Source organism: Eurypyga helias, unplaced genomic scaffold (assembly GCF_000690775.1).
Source record: "Eurypyga helias isolate BGI_N326 unplaced genomic scaffold, ASM69077v1 scaffold49149, whole genome shotgun sequence".
Lineage (NCBI taxonomy): Eukaryota > Metazoa > Chordata > Aves > Eurypygiformes > Eurypygidae > Eurypyga > Eurypyga helias.
This window is the reverse complement of record NW_010274924.1, coordinates 23,746-40,520: the sequence shown is the minus strand read 5'-3', so window position 1 is coordinate 40,520 and position 16,775 is coordinate 23,746. Positions and strand designations below refer to the sequence as shown.

The 16,775-nt window shown below is 40.2% G+C and overlaps 1 protein-coding gene across 1 annotated transcript in view; it reads left to right on the top strand.

Moving 5' to 3' along the window:
• Window positions 1-3,984: 3,984 nt before the first annotated feature.
• The window catches only part of LOC104515819 (otogelin-like protein), a gene marked incomplete at its 3' end in the record, with an annotated part of 35,215 nt that continues 22,424 nt past the window's right edge, over window positions 3,985-16,775 (top strand). The window contains exons 1-8 of the mRNA XM_010159935.1: window positions 3,985-4,036; window positions 4,976-5,015; window positions 6,094-6,142; window positions 8,404-8,464; window positions 10,109-10,207; window positions 10,906-11,060; window positions 14,255-14,376; window positions 15,561-15,766. Of these exons, the coding sequence (XP_010158237.1) occupies window positions 3,985-4,036; window positions 4,976-5,015; window positions 6,094-6,142; window positions 8,404-8,464; window positions 10,109-10,207; window positions 10,906-11,060; window positions 14,255-14,376; window positions 15,561-15,766 (784 nt within the window). The remainder of the gene's footprint in view (window positions 4,037-4,975; window positions 5,016-6,093; window positions 6,143-8,403; window positions 8,465-10,108; window positions 10,208-10,905; window positions 11,061-14,254; window positions 14,377-15,560; window positions 15,767-16,775) is intronic.

The following is a 16,775-nucleotide window of genomic DNA, read 5'->3' as shown; positions in this document are numbered from 1 at the left end:
CCTGAACGCATGCCAATACTGAAACAGTTCTAAGAGCACCTTGATACCTGACGTTTTTGTTGGGCTTTCTATTAATGTATTTCTTCTCACTTGTTTAATGCTGGGTCATTTTTGTATACTCAGTCAACAAAAAGTTAACCCAGCTTTGCTTTGAGGTGGGTTGGGGAGTTAGAATAGTATATCTTTGCCCTTTTGCTCTAGTTTAGGAAAATAGGTGCTAAACGCAGCTTCTTGTAAGTGTTACTTGTTACGTTGTCTCTGCTTTTTCTGTAGACAGGCATTTAAGGCATCTTCACTGAAGCGTAGTTAGTCAAGAGTTAAATGTGCAACTTGAACAAATTCCTTCTGAAAAGGAATTCTCCATCCATCTCCCATTTTAGCTGTCAGTGTCTGCCACAAAATACTGCATTACATGACCTGAATACTGTCACCAATTTACATACCAGGATTTTTTGGCTTACGCTAAGTGAACGAGATACTCTATTCCAGACATTTGCTGTCTCTTTGGCAAGACGTGTAGTTTGCTTTCCTCAGTCCCCTCTTTCTACACTCTCAGAGCTGACCCATTTCTCATCCAGTGAGTTCCTCAGAGTTTCTACCTTGTAGTAGAGTAGCTCACAAATTGTTCTGGCTCTTGGGCTGCTGAAAACTGAGCTGTTCTGCCTCCTGGCCTGGCTTTCTAAGGAAAAGCTGCTATGCAGTGCTAACTTCAAATTTGATTACTTGAATTCCTATGAGTTTTGTGAAAACTGGCATCTTGGTAGATGTTAATTAGCTTCAGCTGAGGAAAAATAAGCCTTTTAGTTGTTTGGCTCATGGGGTGACTGAAAAGCAATGGCTCACTCATCGCTTAGGAAATGCATGCTGGCCTGCCAGTTGGCACGTATCTGCCCTAAGCTGTGGCTTGTCCAAAACCCATTCCTGCCTAGTTGTTAGAGTGGTTGGATGCAGGGAAAAAGAGAGGACACAATGTGACAGTGGTGTCAAACTCAGGGAGGCAGGGGGAGATGCAATAACTGGGGGTATTGCAATCTCATCAACCTTTGGGATGTATTTCACAGCTATGGGGAAATCCAAAGTGCCATTTTTTCTGCCCACAGTACAGTCTGTAACAATTGGGGATTTTTGTTTTGCTGCTTTTTTATGGAAAGGCTGAAAATAAAACTCGCGTTGCTCCTAATATACCCAGAGATAATATCTGCATGTTATTTCTTCAACCAAAAGGCTCTTAGCATACTAAAAATGCTTTCTGAACTGAACTCTGATCCTATAAAAATGCCACGTTAATCCTGTAGAGTGATGTCATCCTCGCAGACTTGCTTTCTAGATGAGAAACGTTCAAGGAATAGGGCTGGTGTCTGCCTGGGTGGCTGAAGGTTTTTATTCTAAACGGTTATTTACTGATCACCCACTAGAGGGCTTAACTTCATCGGGGAAGTGTAACTACTGTGGGGCTTGAAGGTGTAGGGAGAAAACCTGGTCATAAAAATGTTTCCTTTCCTGATGTCTGGATGCTGCAGGGGTGGCAATCAAGCTCTTGTCACTGAGCATCGCTTTGGCCAGAGACATGGTTCCACGGAGAAATAGTAACAGTTTGATCTTCAAGCCCTTAGCGAGGTTCCTGAGCAGCTGTGGAGGTGGTCCTTGGAAAAGAAGAAATGCCCCCAACCTCACATTGTCCAGCTCTTTCACTGGTTTTACTGATGCCAGTCCTCAGGAAGGCCAGGTGTGAACACCAAAATGTGGCCTCACTTGAATTCTTTCTTGAAAATACCAGTTCAATGAAGGCTGGAGTCTGAGCTCTAAAAAGTACCATGTTCTGTTAATGATGACGAGATCAGATTCTGAATCAGAGCAAGCTTATACCTGGGGCACTGAAGGCAGTTACTTTCTTAGCTGTTGCTTATAATGCTGATAAACTGTGTAACCTGTGTATAAAATGAAGTCCTCTCAAATGTTATATTGGAAATTCTGGGGCAAATTAATTTTGACTCTAAAATACAATATATTCACATTTAAATATTTGAAATTTATTTTTAAGGAAAAATCTGTGACTTAAAAATATAACACCAGCTTTTTCTAAGTGTGGACCAGTGTGTTCTGTATTGTGTTTGTTTTCTTACAAAAGTGATTATTTTCTAATGCATGTTTTCTCTTCAAATTTTTCAGGAGTCCCAATTTGTGAGTATTCAACTACTTGTGTAGATATTGTGTGTCATTGCCTTGACATAATTTGATTTGATTTTTAAAATCTCTTTCTTAGTATAGCCCTATAAGTTACAGTTCAGTGCACTTGGCTGAATAATTCTTTTTCCTTATTATCTTACATCCTTCATGTGCTTTGGACTGTGCTGTTTCCTGCCCTGCCTTGAGCAGAGATATCCAGACCTAATGAAGCCTATTGCTCTGACTCTTACGAAGTCCATTTGCAGCTGATGAGGCTTGGCCTACTTTTTAAATATTAGGATTTGGATTAGGAACTCGCTTCTGTTTGCGGTCTGGAGTGGTTTTGGAGTACTTGGAGCAGATGAAACTAAGCTGGGAGATGCAGTGCAGCTGCAAATAAGCAGCCAGTCCATGGGACCAGCCCATAGCTAGTCAGAGGTAAAAGCAAAGCAAAAAGCCTCTTGAAATGCGAATTACGTGAATGCCGACTTCTCAGATCCAACAGTAATCAAAATAATTCTGAAGAAATACTCCAGGCTCAGTGTAGTGCTATATATCAGTTTACAAGTATCCTTGGGGCTACCAATGCTTCCAAATCTGCATGAGTACTGTTGGCTCCTGTGTGGACACAAGGGGTTTGTCTTTGTGGTTTGAGAGGTTGAGTGTTTTCCTTTTCCTTCTCTTCCAGTCCAGCTGGGGAGAGAAAGCACTAGAAGAAATGGTGGGAGGACTTTTTACCTGAGAGAGGCCATCAACTTCTATATTTGATTTTGGTCCAAACCCACCTTCTGTAGCATGCTCATAGGGTCTCACAAAGCACATCCTAGGAAGAATGGAGGGTCAGGCAAAAGATAAGCTTTGCAAAATAAAATTATTAGTAGCAGTTCCAAGTAGCATTATATGTGTCTTTAAAACTGCGCTTTTTAATGGTTCTGTTAACGTTATGGTAAAGCAAGTAAGATTTTTCTGTTTTAAAATATAATTTTTAATTTTGGTGAAATTATATTTTTATATTTGAATGAAAATTAAAACCAAAAGCCATTCACCCTGTTGACTTCTTTCTCCTTTTTGCTAATATGAAATATTCCTAACATGTTTTACTAAAAATGAAATACAGTTATCTGTTGGGAAGCCACCTTTTGTGGTATAAGCAAACTATACGCAAGAATGTATCTAAAATATTCTTAAAAATCCAAGTATATTATTTAGTGGAAGTTCATGTCTTTCCTTTTAGAACAGATAAGGAACATTAATACATTCATCTCTAAAACTATCTGGTTATAATTTATACAGAAGCATCATTGCAGGGTCTTGAAAACTTACTTCACTGTAATAAGCAGTAAAAGGCAGCACTCTGCGCACGCCTCAAAGCACACAAAGGTGTGTGACGACTGAAGGAACTCTCAAACCATCACGACATGGCAACGTTTCTATGTCATTGTCTGCTACATTATAAAGGGCCGATTCAATGCAACAGGGAAGTAATACTCGCAGATCTACTGAAAGTGTAACTAATACAGACCCTGCTGAGGAGTTACCATGCATTGCTAATGAGGGACATGCAGCCGGACAGTTGTGTGCAACCCTTGCGAAGCTCCTAAAGCTGTATGTAGCTACCAAGCTTGAGTCTCCTTTTCTTTTCCTTTTTGCATTGCATTATTTTGAATAATGCGTCCAACTATCTAACTTCTGAAGGATTTAAAACACACTGTCGAAATACACAGTTCTAAGATGCCATCGTAGTCAAAGCCATTAATTTGGATAAATTTCCTATTACTAAGTTATACTGAAATGAACATTGTGGGAAAGCTCAGTTTAATGATACTGTGGAGTATATTCTTGCTTCATTCACTGCTGTCCTCTTTGCAAGGTAAGAACCTTATTCCATTTTTCTAGTAATACTAACTTTCAAAAAGATTTTTCTGTACATTTTAATATTAGAACTTCTTTTTCTATCATTATAAAGCGTTTTTTTGACCCTTGCTGGAATTCATAAATGAAAAAATTTTAAACATAGGTTAAAAAACTGAATATCACCATTCTCATATATGTAGAAACAAAAATATAGTTCCTTTTTTAAAAAGATACATTTAGGAATGACATGTAAGTTTTTTGGCTTTCTTGCCATTATTGTCAGATGAGTAAGGACCTAATGATTTTCAGTGGGGTATGATTTTGTTTGAACGAACTGCACCTGCAGGTTGTTTCAGCATATTTAGAGTGTTACGGTAAATAAACGCTGTTCTGGTTATAGAAATGATCCTATTTTCTGTGTAATGCAAATGGATCTTGTAGATAGGCTTCTTGCAGCAATTATAAAGATTTCTAAGGCAATATGATAAAGAAGGGGTTTTTGCTTGCTTGCTTGTTTGTTTTTAAAGCATGGACTGTGGAACATTTTAAATGATTTATAACTGAGTCTTACAAATAACATTCAGAAAATTATTATAGGTAACCACCCCAGAAGCTGGATTCTGGAAAGCTCTGAGCCCCTCTTGTGTGTTATCAGTTTTGTTCTGAACCTCTGAAGAACTATGAACTCATTGCTTTTTTTTGTTGTGACATGTACCAGAACTGAGACCATGGAAACTTGCAGGTGACAAGTACTTGAGAGAATCTAACTCTCATGAAGGAAAGCATGTAGTGCTACGTCCCTTGGAAACAGAAGTAGTTTGTGTAAAGATGCTCTGGGAAACTTAGCATCATCAAAGAACAAAATTCAATAGCATTTTAAACTTCACAAACTGTTGTTTGCCAAGTGCAAAATGAGGTTATAGAAAAAAAATTAACTTGACTTTTTAATCTACAGGATCTTATTGCAAGCTTTCTCTTTTGAGAAGAACTTCAAGGTAAGTTTTTTTCCTTATTTGTCAAGTCCTACAAACAGAACAAGAATGAATAAGTGTGATGCAGTGCGAGTTAGAAAATAAAATACAGCCTTGAATTCAACATGTAAAATGTCATGTACATGTACATTGGATTAAAACACACATTCAGAATGTTTACAACTATTTTCAAAGAATTTACATAAAGGGCACAGGTCCTCTGTTTGAAAAATGGAGGTCCTTGTGAAAAAAAAGCTTAGAGAAAGCTTAGAGGAATAATGGAGTGAAACCAGGATGAGATCATGATTTCATGACTGAAAAAATACATTAAATGAGTATCCTTCTGCAGTTTTAATTGCATGATGAAATCCTAGTTTCTATTTGAAGTACAAAAAAGTAAGTGCTATACAGCCTTAAAATAAACATTTTCAATACATTTTTCATGTAGAAGCTGAAATCCAAACAAAACCCAAACTAGGGAATGTTCCTGATCCCATTGAATTAAATGGAAACTATGCCATCAGTTTCAATGGAAGCATCCAGTTGGACATAGCTTCGGATATCTAATGATCTCTAGTACATCCCTGCAAACACACATGCATGTTAAATGATACGCCATCTTCGACTGTTGATAAAATTAAATATGTTTTGAAGTTTGATGCCCTTGTTTCTAAACTTAATCACAAATTTAGGTCAGCTACAGCTGGAGAGTCATCTCTTGCTATTAAAAGTACCATCACAGTATATTCAGCTAACACTTGGGGGAACTGGCAGCCACTCACAGGCAGAGTCAAGTAAATACAAAGCTGCTTTACAATTTTGTATCCTGTCATGTAAGCCTATTTTGCCTATTTATGTCTCCCCCACAAGCTCCAGGTTCCTCACTGTCCAAGCAGAGGTCTGGTGCTGCCCAATTCTGTAAAATGAGACCACAAAAAGAAAAAAAAAAATTTAAAACCCCACCTTTTGAAATGTTAACCCAAGAAAGACCTCTTTGATAAAGTGATGGTAATCAGGGAGAAACACTTCTCTCTGGGGAGCTGCTTATTCAGGTTGTTCCAGGGACCTTTGATAATACAAGATCCTTTTTGTTTTCTTCCAGAAAGGAGTTTAATGCAACTCGACAGAAAAGAGATCTCGTAACAGCTGAGGTAGGTTATACCTCCAAAAGCAGGAGCGGGAGGGGGGAACCCTCCTGCCTTTTCTGCTCCAGGCCTTTGCCGTCCTTACAAAGGAGCCTTTGTGGGGAGAAGGGCTGTGATAACAGGAGGACAGTGAGGAGGAGCAACTATTCCCTACCTGCTCACCCCCCACCTGAGCCCGTGGCCTCATGCCTTCATTCACTCTCAGCAAAGTGACCCACCCTGACGAGCTGACTGACGCACACCATGGGACGTAAAACCATGACGCCTCTGTCCTTTGTGAGGGCGAACAGAGCGCCCGTAAAGCTGTTAGAGTTTGGTGAGGGGCACAATGGCGGCACCACCCGCAAGGCTCCCTCCCGCACGTGGTGCCGTGGTGGCTCCAGCCTGGTCCTCGTTCCCTCCGCCCCGGCCCACTGCTACAGCGCTGCATCCCGGCAATGTGGCGCTGAAATTTAATAGTAAACGGGTGAATTTTGTTCCCCCACTGGTACGTTTCAGGCTACAGAGCCCAAGCAAGGGTTATAACACTGATTGATGAGGGCTGGCGGGGAGCCTGCAGCCGAACCGTGGGTGATTTTCTCCGAGTCCCTTTGTGATCTACATGCCTCCTGACAGAGACAGAAGGCAGCTGGTGTGAAAAACTGCACTGAGGTGAATTGAGGCTCTGAGGGAAATGGGCCTTCAGGACTGACGGTGTCCCAAGACTGTCTTCAGGAGAAGAATGCTATCACAGCAAGGATGCTCTACCCCCCCAAAAATAACTCAAAGGCCAAAAGCCACTTTCCTGAGGAGGATGGCTCAGAGTAACTATCAGGGGAAATGGAAATGGGTCTTGTGGAGGGAGGGAACGGATTCTCTCCCGCTAGTGATGGGCTGTGGGGTCTAGGAATAGTTTTGGTGCGGGGGCCTTTCAGGTGGTGATTTGACGAAATCCATTTCAGGTTGATTTTAGACAGATTGTGCTGCTTGGATGCATCCCACAGAGTATTTCTAATTGGAAAAGATAAGTTTTTATGTCACTGTGTGAGGCATTAATGAGACTTAACCTAACGTGTTCCTTGTGCAGTGCTGTTCACTTTGACATCCATTAGTGCAAACTCCAGACATGGAGAATGACCGGCAGCAGGAGGGAAGAAAGAAAAGAAATTATCTCACAACTGAAGACTTAAACAACTTGTTTTGCTTAGTTGTGCAGCTGAAGGCTGGGGTGTACATCGGTGGGGATCATAGAAGGGTAATTGTTCTCATAGAATGTCAGAGAGGGAATACATAAAGCCACGGGGAAGAAGAGCCAAATAGCAAAGGGGCCAAGCTTTATAAAACAAAAGGGTTTAAGCTGGCCATGAGTAAATGTAAGAGAGGAATATTTAACTACCCAGCACTTCACACTGGTAAACTTTCCAATCAGACTAGTGGGGGCAAAAACCCTGGAGTACTTTCAGCCTAGAACAGGATCAATTCTTGGAAGGGATGATGCGATGTGAAAAGCTGCAGTATCAGACTGCTGGGTTAGATCCAGGGTTTACTTATAGTCAGATGTTCCTAAACAAGACAGGAAGCAGATCAGGCAGATCTGCCTCTTTTGTTTGGCATGAACCAAAATGCAATTCTGAAGGATCTCAAGGAAGACATGAAATCCATCACAGCTGGAGTGGCCACAGTGGGATAATCTTGGGTGCGGCACAAAGCATGAGTTAGGGGAGAGGATGAAATGGAGGGATATCACATCTTCAAGCACTCCAGCTATTGGTGTTTGACCAAAGTAAAAAGGGCAGGAGTGCTCTGTGTCCCCTCACTCTTCCTTCCAAATGTAAATGTAAAACTTGCCAGGTGGAGCTCTGCTGGTTCATTGGCACTGGAGAGCGTGGAGAGGAGGCCAGTGGCGATTCCACAGTGCAGCTGTATCCTTCCCCATCTGCCCCAAAGCCATGCTTCTCCTCCCCATGGTGCTTGTTGCTGCAGTTATTGCCTTCCTCACTGAGCCAGGCTGCTAATGCCTCCTGCAGCACCCACGTCTGTGCCACATGCTGGCTGAGCCCTAAATTACTCTTCTGTATTAAATGTGGCTTTGAGCAACCTGGTCTAGTGGAAGGTGTCCCTGCCCATGGCAGGGGGGTTGGAACTAGATGATCTTTAAGGTCCCTTCCAACCCTAACCATTCTATGATTCTATGTCCCAACCCAATGTTAGGCTGCAAGACCCAGGCTTGTATCGGCTCATTTGTGAAGCACAAACACCCTGATTTTGTTTTTACATTTCTCTCACAGATTCAAACTGCCTCTCCTCGGTCGCACCATCATGGGGCCTTGACGCGGAGTCCACCAGGAGGTCAGTGCTGTGCTCCTCGCCCACAGCAGGAGAGACGGTCTTAAAAATGCTGCTTTCCTTCCAGCTGTCCTGTGTTACCGTGGGTTGTGGAAGCCCTCCTCATTATGTCTCCTACAAAACCCTGCCCTGTCACATTTTCTTGTTTTATCCATGTTAAATCATGAAAAATTTATTAAAATTGTACTTTCAAAATAATGCCTTACAATCAAATCTAAACAGCTAACTAAGCCAATCCTTTGATTTTTAAAAAAGTTTAGTTCCATTGCAATTTTTCTTTTCTGCCACTTTTTCTGGCCTTGGCAGAGGATGCAAGTATGTGTGAGAGGCATGTAACTGGTTATGCAAAGGGACGGGGTGCTTGGGCAATGAGCACGCAGCCGCTCCTGGAGCGTTTTAGGTGTTGTACAAACACATAAAGCTAGTCCAAGTTACAGAAGTCGTTTTGCAGAAAATTTCATTGTATGCATCTGAACTTTGGTATCCTTCTTGAAAAATACGTATGCCTGGGTAGGTGCTTTCTGTTGTGTCTGTCCATGTAAATGAATATATGTAATTTTACTGCTCACAATTCTACCAACAGTTTTCCACATTAGTGCTGTTCTATAAACGGTATTTTCAGAGTATGTGTATATTTGGAAAGCAATTCTTAAATGGAAAAAAATTCAAAACGAAACATGGAGAGGAGTTTTCACAAGGAAGGCTCATGTTCTTAATCATTGGTGTGTGCTTTCCTGTAAAGATTCCATTTTGTTCCCATTTAATGTCACTAGGAGCTTTACCATGGCTTCATTGGGAGTGGAAAGGCCTGTTTATTTCTTCCTGCTTTTTGCAATGCCTTTTTAATCTCTGCCAGCAAGCCTTTGTATCTAGGGGTTTATTCCTCTCCTAAGAAGGAAAACAACTATCGCCATACCCTGACGAAATTTTGCTTTGGGACTACCTTTATTCTCCACTTTTGGGAAACTCTGATTTAGACTCACCTCAGTGAATGGTTAGTAGATGACAGTGCCGTCTTAGCTTCCGAACAGACTACAAAACCCTTAGTGAAACTGCTTTTGGAAACAATTACTAATTATAACATAAACCAAGCCATTCCCATGGAATCTTGTTTCTGACTCCAGTCACCTCTTAAGCAGAAACAACCCTTTAATTGACTTTTTTTAGCATGGGGGGAAGGTTGTTGATAATTGATTTTGACTCTGTAAATTATATATTCTGGACTGTTCATAAGCTGAACGTACCCTTTGCTGTAATGCTTAGGAGGGAGGAGATGAACTTATGTATAAATTGTGCTGAATTTAGTCAATTAGAATAGTATGTGTCCTATGTATTTCAAGATCAGCAGGGCTGGGATTTGGTTTTTTTACGTGGGAACTTGACCTTTTGTTTGCTGGGAGGAGGTTGACCTTATGCTCCTTTGTTAGTTTACAAGTCTCAGACCAAATGGGAGAGAACCTTGCTTCTCTTTTAACCAAGGAACACAAAGGATAAAATTAAGTAAATGTTAAAAACTGGAGATTGTTGTTGGTTAATTTTTTTAGCTAATATAGCTGCTTATGATGTAACAATAAACAGATTTCATGTGGCTCTCAGCCTGTTTGCAATATACTGTATCTACTGAAAGGCTGCTGTGCTTGCTTACAGGTTCATGTCCTCAGGAGTGCCTTAATGGAGCAGCCTGCACAGAGGCAGGTGACTGTGACTGTCAGTTATTTCAGGCTCGAGGAAGCAGGTGCCAAATTGGTAGGTTTTGGGCCAGAAAAGTCAAGTTTCAGCTTCAAGTGAGATTTAAGGTGCAGGTTTTAAAAACAAAACTGTTAACAGCATATTTATGATTCCCCTGTAGTAGAACTGTCATTCAACCAGTAGCTAAAAGGATTAAAATTAAATGTGTTAGGGATATGTATACAGCAACATCAGGAGTGCCTGCCTTTTAGCACTTGGTTTGTAATGATGCACAGATACCTTAACAGATAGATCACCATCTAGTACATCAGTAGCTACCCAGCTTTTTTATAGTTCACTGAACAACCGAAAAATAATTTTTCTAACAAACAGTGGCTTTTTGCAAATAAAGATACCAGCAATTTCAATGCACTGGTTCTGGAATCTGCTGTGTGTAGGGATCAACATGAATTGTCTTCCAGGATTTGCAGTAGATCTAAATCCCTTCCCTCTACTTATAATTATAACATCTCAACTGAAGCAAATTAAAAACTTAAAATGATCACACTTGACTAAACCTGCAGCCTAAAGATTAAAAAAAATGTACTGATTTAAATTTGAAGTTGAAGAAATGAGGTTAAGTTTTGTCCTTGCCATGTATTTCATTTGTAAGCTCTTACTTCCTTTCAGAACTCTTACTTTTGTAGATGCGTGTGACACCTGTGTCAGGTTTTGATTACTATGCTTGTTGTAAACTCAGTGTGTGTTCTCTCCAGTACCTAACACTGGCAAGGACCGTGATGGGATTTGCAAATCGTGGGGGCAGTATCATTTTGAAACATTTGATGGCATCTACTACTACTTCCCAGGAAATTGCTCCTATATTTTTGCAAAAGACTGTAGTACTCCAGAACCCCAGTACACTGTTTGGGTGAGTATGTGAGCATACGCTAGAAATAATACACTGAGTATTCCTGTATTACAGGGCTTATTTTTCATCATAAGTAAAATAAGTAGAGAGACAATAAATGGATCAAAGTGTTTCATTGCTTACTTAAATATAAAACTGTGCTGCTGGAAAATGTCTAAGCCTATGTGCAGTAACTCAAAACACTGATGAAATGATAATCAACAGAGTCAGTATATTAAAAATAGTATTTCTTAGTCCCCATATCCTAAAAAGGATCTCTGGTCTCTCCTTTCTGGTATCAAAAGTGAGTCTTAAAGCAGACCTTGGAAACTTTAATAAACTTGAGCTGTCAGACTGTAACAAAAAATGAAGTTGCTGAGTTAAGTGCAAACAGCCATCACCTGCCTGATAGCTGGGCACCCAAGTGTACTGGACCCCCATTCACAGCCATCGCAAGCCGTGGGGAGCTGCCTCTCTGGCTCACGGAAAACTTTGTCCCCACTGGGGATTTGCATGCTAATCTTGGATTACCTCTACGTCATTCAGGGAAGATTAACAGCTCGAAAGCCTTTAACTGACCTATGTATGGAAGGCACTCTTTTTAGTAATTTCCTCAAATTGCTGAGTAACCATGCTTAACAACTTTGGGTCAGGGACTGTTCACTATACCGTCTTTGAAAAAAGATTCCCTATTTATCAGGCTGTTGGTTACTGTAGGGAGAGGATGCGAGATCATTATGTTACTTTTTACACAATGATTGGGATTTGGTGCTGATTGGACAGGGGAGAGGGGACAAGAGCCCTGGTGTCACTATGCTTACAGGAGCAAGGGCAGACCTAGATGCTGATTTCTGCTCCAAGGACTAGTTTTCATTTATAAACACACAACTGCCTCTCCTCCCAGATAATAGCATCTAGTGAAGATAAATCTACCATTAAAACTGCCATTTCCTTTCACTCAGGTGATAGACAGATGCTCTTACATCTGCCTTCCATGATTTCATTTTAATTCTTTGGATTCTGTGTGCAGCTATGATTTTTTAGGATTTTTCAGAAAATGCTGTAGCAAAGCCCAAGATGATATTAAAATCTAGAATCAGTATTTCAGTGGATTCTAGTTGCTCTGGAGAAAAAAGAAACTACCATTCAATTGCTGGAACAATTGTCATGTTTTGCTAAAAGCTGAAAATGTTTACTCAGAGAATTCATAAGTCATGTTAAAGCACTGCAGTCATTACAGGCTGGAAAATGGAGAGCCAGGAACCTTCCCAAATCCCCACATTATCGTCCTTCTGGCTTTAATAATAGACCTCTCTAAAGGAGAAGAAAACACAAGAATTATTTTGATTTTCCTTGATTGTATTTCTGTCTTGGGCCAGGTTTACATAGAAGCTGTCTGTCAATACTAGTAACCTTTATGATGTCTTTAATTAGGATGATCTTTATACATGTAAGATCTTTAATGGTTTTCCTGGTTTGGTTTATTTCACTCAGAGAAACAGTAACTGGTTTTACTTCCCGGATTGTCAGTTTAGGAAGATTAGTTTGCATATGTGTTAGTACTCTATGTGTTTACCAACAGATCTTTTCTACAAAAATGATAGCTCTAGTTACTTTTACAGTCTCCATTACAGCCTCCATTACTACATTGGCAAAATGTTTCCCAATTACCAATCTATTTAACTTCACAGCACTATCAAGTAAACTGGTCATGCAACTCCCATTCTTCTCAGCGAACGGTGACACTCAGCCACAGGACTCATATAAGAGTTATCTAAAGCCTGTCTACATTTTAATTTAGGTAATGATAGGTATCTAAGATTCACAACACATGTCCCTGTCTCCTCAGTGCTGTCTAAAATCAGCTCAGACTTGTAAAACACTAGTCCAGGGCATCCCACTGGTTTGGGTGGCTCAGCCCCACTGAGATTAATGAAAGATGTCAAAGTTTTGCTCAAGCCCTTGGAGTAGGTGTGTACTTAAAACTACTTAGACTACATGAGTGTAATTGAAACCTGTGTGGTAGTTAATTGGTTAGAGTGTATGAACAGAAAATTGGAGACCTATATCCCCATCATCAGGCAGAGTAAATCTGAACCCACAGTTTCCAAGTCCTGAGAGCATGTCCTAGCCAATGAAAGCTGTGTGTTCTCTGGGGACAAAGACCTTCCTTCAGGAGTCATCCTCTGCCCTGCTGAGGGCTGGGAATGCAAAGGAAGTCTGACTTCAGGGGTAGCCTCCTTTTTGCCAAACTGTAAAAAAGGAAGAGTGCTGGCTTATCATGCCTGTTCCAAGGTCTGATTATACATTTTTTGTGTGAGAACTACTTCACTGACATAAAACTGCAGGCATGCTGAGATAGGAGTTGCATGGTTTTTATTTCTGGAAGCATGCGTCTGAGATCTGTTTAACACCTCTCTAGCAGTGGGCAATCACAGAAGTCACACACTGCCAATATCCGAGACACACATTTTTGCAAATCTCTCTCTGGCTGATAGAAACTTGTATTTCCATTGCTGTGTTCAAACCAGAGAAGCTGCTACGCGATTCCAACCGATATCCTGGCACTACGCACAGTGGGGAGAGGCAGACTTCAGAAAAGCCTGCCTTTCACTGTTAGCAGGGCTGGAAAGCCACTGTGAAATGGGTTTTAACAGCTGCGTGTAAGTTACATGCCTGCAGTAGTCTGTGGGAGTACCCCAAAATCTCAACAAGTGGTTCACGAAGGCATGTTGTAGTTCAGATGATGCCAGTCTCAGCTGGCATGGAGAAAGCTGGTGTTACACTGAGGTTTTGTATTGGTTTGTAGTCTTCACTTCTAGATCAGACCTCTAGAAACAGAGCAATAGGGGTGTCACCTCAGTGCAGATAACAAGCTTCTATGTTGGCAGTAATAAACTAGCTCAATACAGTGTCTCTGAAGTTCATCTACGTAAAATACTTGAGTATTTCATCCAGTATTTAAACGCTTTTTTGATGTTTTGTGCTATTAAACAGTTGCTGTAGTTCTCAGTAGTATTGGGTAGCATGAACTTCTGGTTTTGCATATCTTTGTAATTGTGACTTTTTATATTCTATGTATTTATTTGTAAAGCTCTGTCAGTGATTGGTGCATAGAAATGTAAAGTATCATAAAGGAGTTTTGATGAAAAATTGCATGACATTATTGAGAACAAGCATTTATCCTTATTGTTTGTATGTTTTTCCCCTCTAAGGTTCATAACAGTCCTCACTGTTATGGTTCAGTATATACTTGTCAGAGGTCCATCAGCTTATTTTTTTCAAACCAAGAAGAAATAGTTATTTCAGGACATGAAGTAAAAAAAGATGGAACCAGGTAAGTGTTCTAATCGTGGGTTTTAATGTTTTATTGCAAAATGCTAGTAGGAGTTTGGGAAATTGATGCTTTTTACACCAGCCAGAAAAAATAATTCATATATATCTTTATTGGTCCCTCGCTGTATTGGAGCTGATAGAGCTCTAGTGTGAGCAGTTGTAATGGTGCTGATGTAATACCTGAGTGAGGATGGCATACACTCCCTGAATGAACCTTATGTTCAACTTCTCAGCTGTAGTCTAACAATTACACAAGCCTACTTTGTGCAGACAGAGTCTTCATCAGACACTTCTAGCTAATTCTTGCTACACCCTGGTACCATTTTGAACAAGGCAGTCATTATTTATTCTTGGTAGCTATACTTAATGTAAGACATAATCTTCTAGACAAATTCAAATTGGTTGAATCAAAGATGTTAAGCTCCCTTTGGGGCAAAAACTTCACAAAACGTCTCTGAGTTATAGCAAACTCCCAGATTTAACTTTTTTTTTTTTTTAAATAAGTAAAAAGGTGAGTGGGAGGCTATCATAACTACATTTTACTGGTTGGTAAAGTATGGAAAATTTCGAAGAGTTGTTAAGGTGTTCTTGCCATCCCCTTTGATGTCATGCTATAGCCATGAACAGCATCTGAGACTGTTAGCCACAGTGATACTGTTCATCCCAACAGAAGCAACTTTGGAAGGTTAGAATTAGTCTGTCTTGCCATATTATTGTCCGGTGGTCTTTGGCCAAAGGAGGAAGATATACAGTATTCTGGTCAATAGTATTTTCTGTCCTGTAAGTTTCTCCATTTGCAGATGTCTAACCCAGTGGTGGCTCTGTGCTCAGAAGGGTTGCTGGTGGTCACGGGGTGACACAGCTCCTTGTGACATGCAGCATGCTTGTGAAGTCACGTCTTCCTCAACGTGCCTATGCTGGGCTTTGAAAATGAAGATTCGTTATTCTTTCAGGCCTATGATTGGTAAAACTGATAGGTGTATACAGTGGAAAAGCAATCATTTTTTATGGTTGATACAGAGAAGTAAACAGAAAAAATAAAAAAGCAATGAAGAATTGAATGGAAGTGACTGTGTACACCTGGGAAAAAGGGCTTAGTGACTTAGAAGGTGATTTATGTGGTATTTTTCTAGCACTAACTTCATCTCATCTGAGATCTCTGAATCAGGCTGTTTACTTTTCCAGTTTAATGTTGCCTCAAACAGTTGGAAATGCTTTTCTTGAGAGACTGGCTGACTATATTCTGGTGAAGACTACATTTGGTTTTTCTCTTGCTTGGGATGGAAACTCTGGTATTTATATTAAGCTGACAGAAGATCATAAGGGAAAACCTTGTGGCCTCTGTGGAAATTTTAATGGCAATAAATATGATGACCTGATACTGCAAAATAGTAAGTAAATAGCTTAGAAATACACCCATACCTGTGTGAACAGCTTGCACGTTCATGTTATATAATGCTGTAAAAGAGACAGAGTCCCATTTCAGTTATTTCAGTAGAAAAGAGAATATCTGCTCTACTCTTCCTCATCATTAAAGATGTTAAGGGAAAGGGTCCTAGTTCAAGAAAGTATTTATATGTATGTTTAAGCCTTTTCTTGTTCAGCAAAACACTTGGGATATGTTTATCTTAGCTGATGAAAGTGCCTTCAAATAATAAATAAATGACCAAATGCTCATGGTTTTCTCTATGTTTAAAGATGGAAAGGGAGGGAGGGAAGAGCCAAAACATTAATATTTGGAAAAAACACCATCTCGACTCATTTGTTCACATGAGCATCATAAAAGGCTAGTTGAAATCTGTGCATTTCAAAGCTGGTGCCAGAGAGTTCCCTGTATCTCTCTGTTGGTATGGTGGATTGTGGGCCACCGACTACCCTGCAGCATGAGGAGTTGCCCAACTCTGCATCTGAGGCAGAGATGATTTGCTAAGCTGGTAGAATATTCTGCAGTCTGTGTAGGAAATACTCTGTAGGGATTTTTGTTCTACTTGCAACAGATGTGGAAAAAAATCAAGCTTGAGGATAGGAGGAATATTTTTGTGTCTCAGATAAAAACAAAGATAGGACTGTTTTACTGCTACCATTAATTGCTGAGAGAATCTAATCCAATGGCCATACATATTCTTAAGTTACAAAAGTTATTTTACTGTAACCTTTTTCCCCTACTCTGTTTTTCCCCATTTTTATGGTTGAGCACGTGGCTTTTTGACTTTCTAAGTGAATGAAGATGCAGTGCACCTATTTTGGTATAGTGTTTAAAAATCCGTCCAATATAAATTTTGCATACCTCTTCTGCCAGGAGACCAGTAAGTTCCCTGTTTATGCATTAACTTCTGCACACCAGGATATAGTATGTTTAATAACTAGTTAAAACTAGTGATATGTAATAATGGAGAAAAG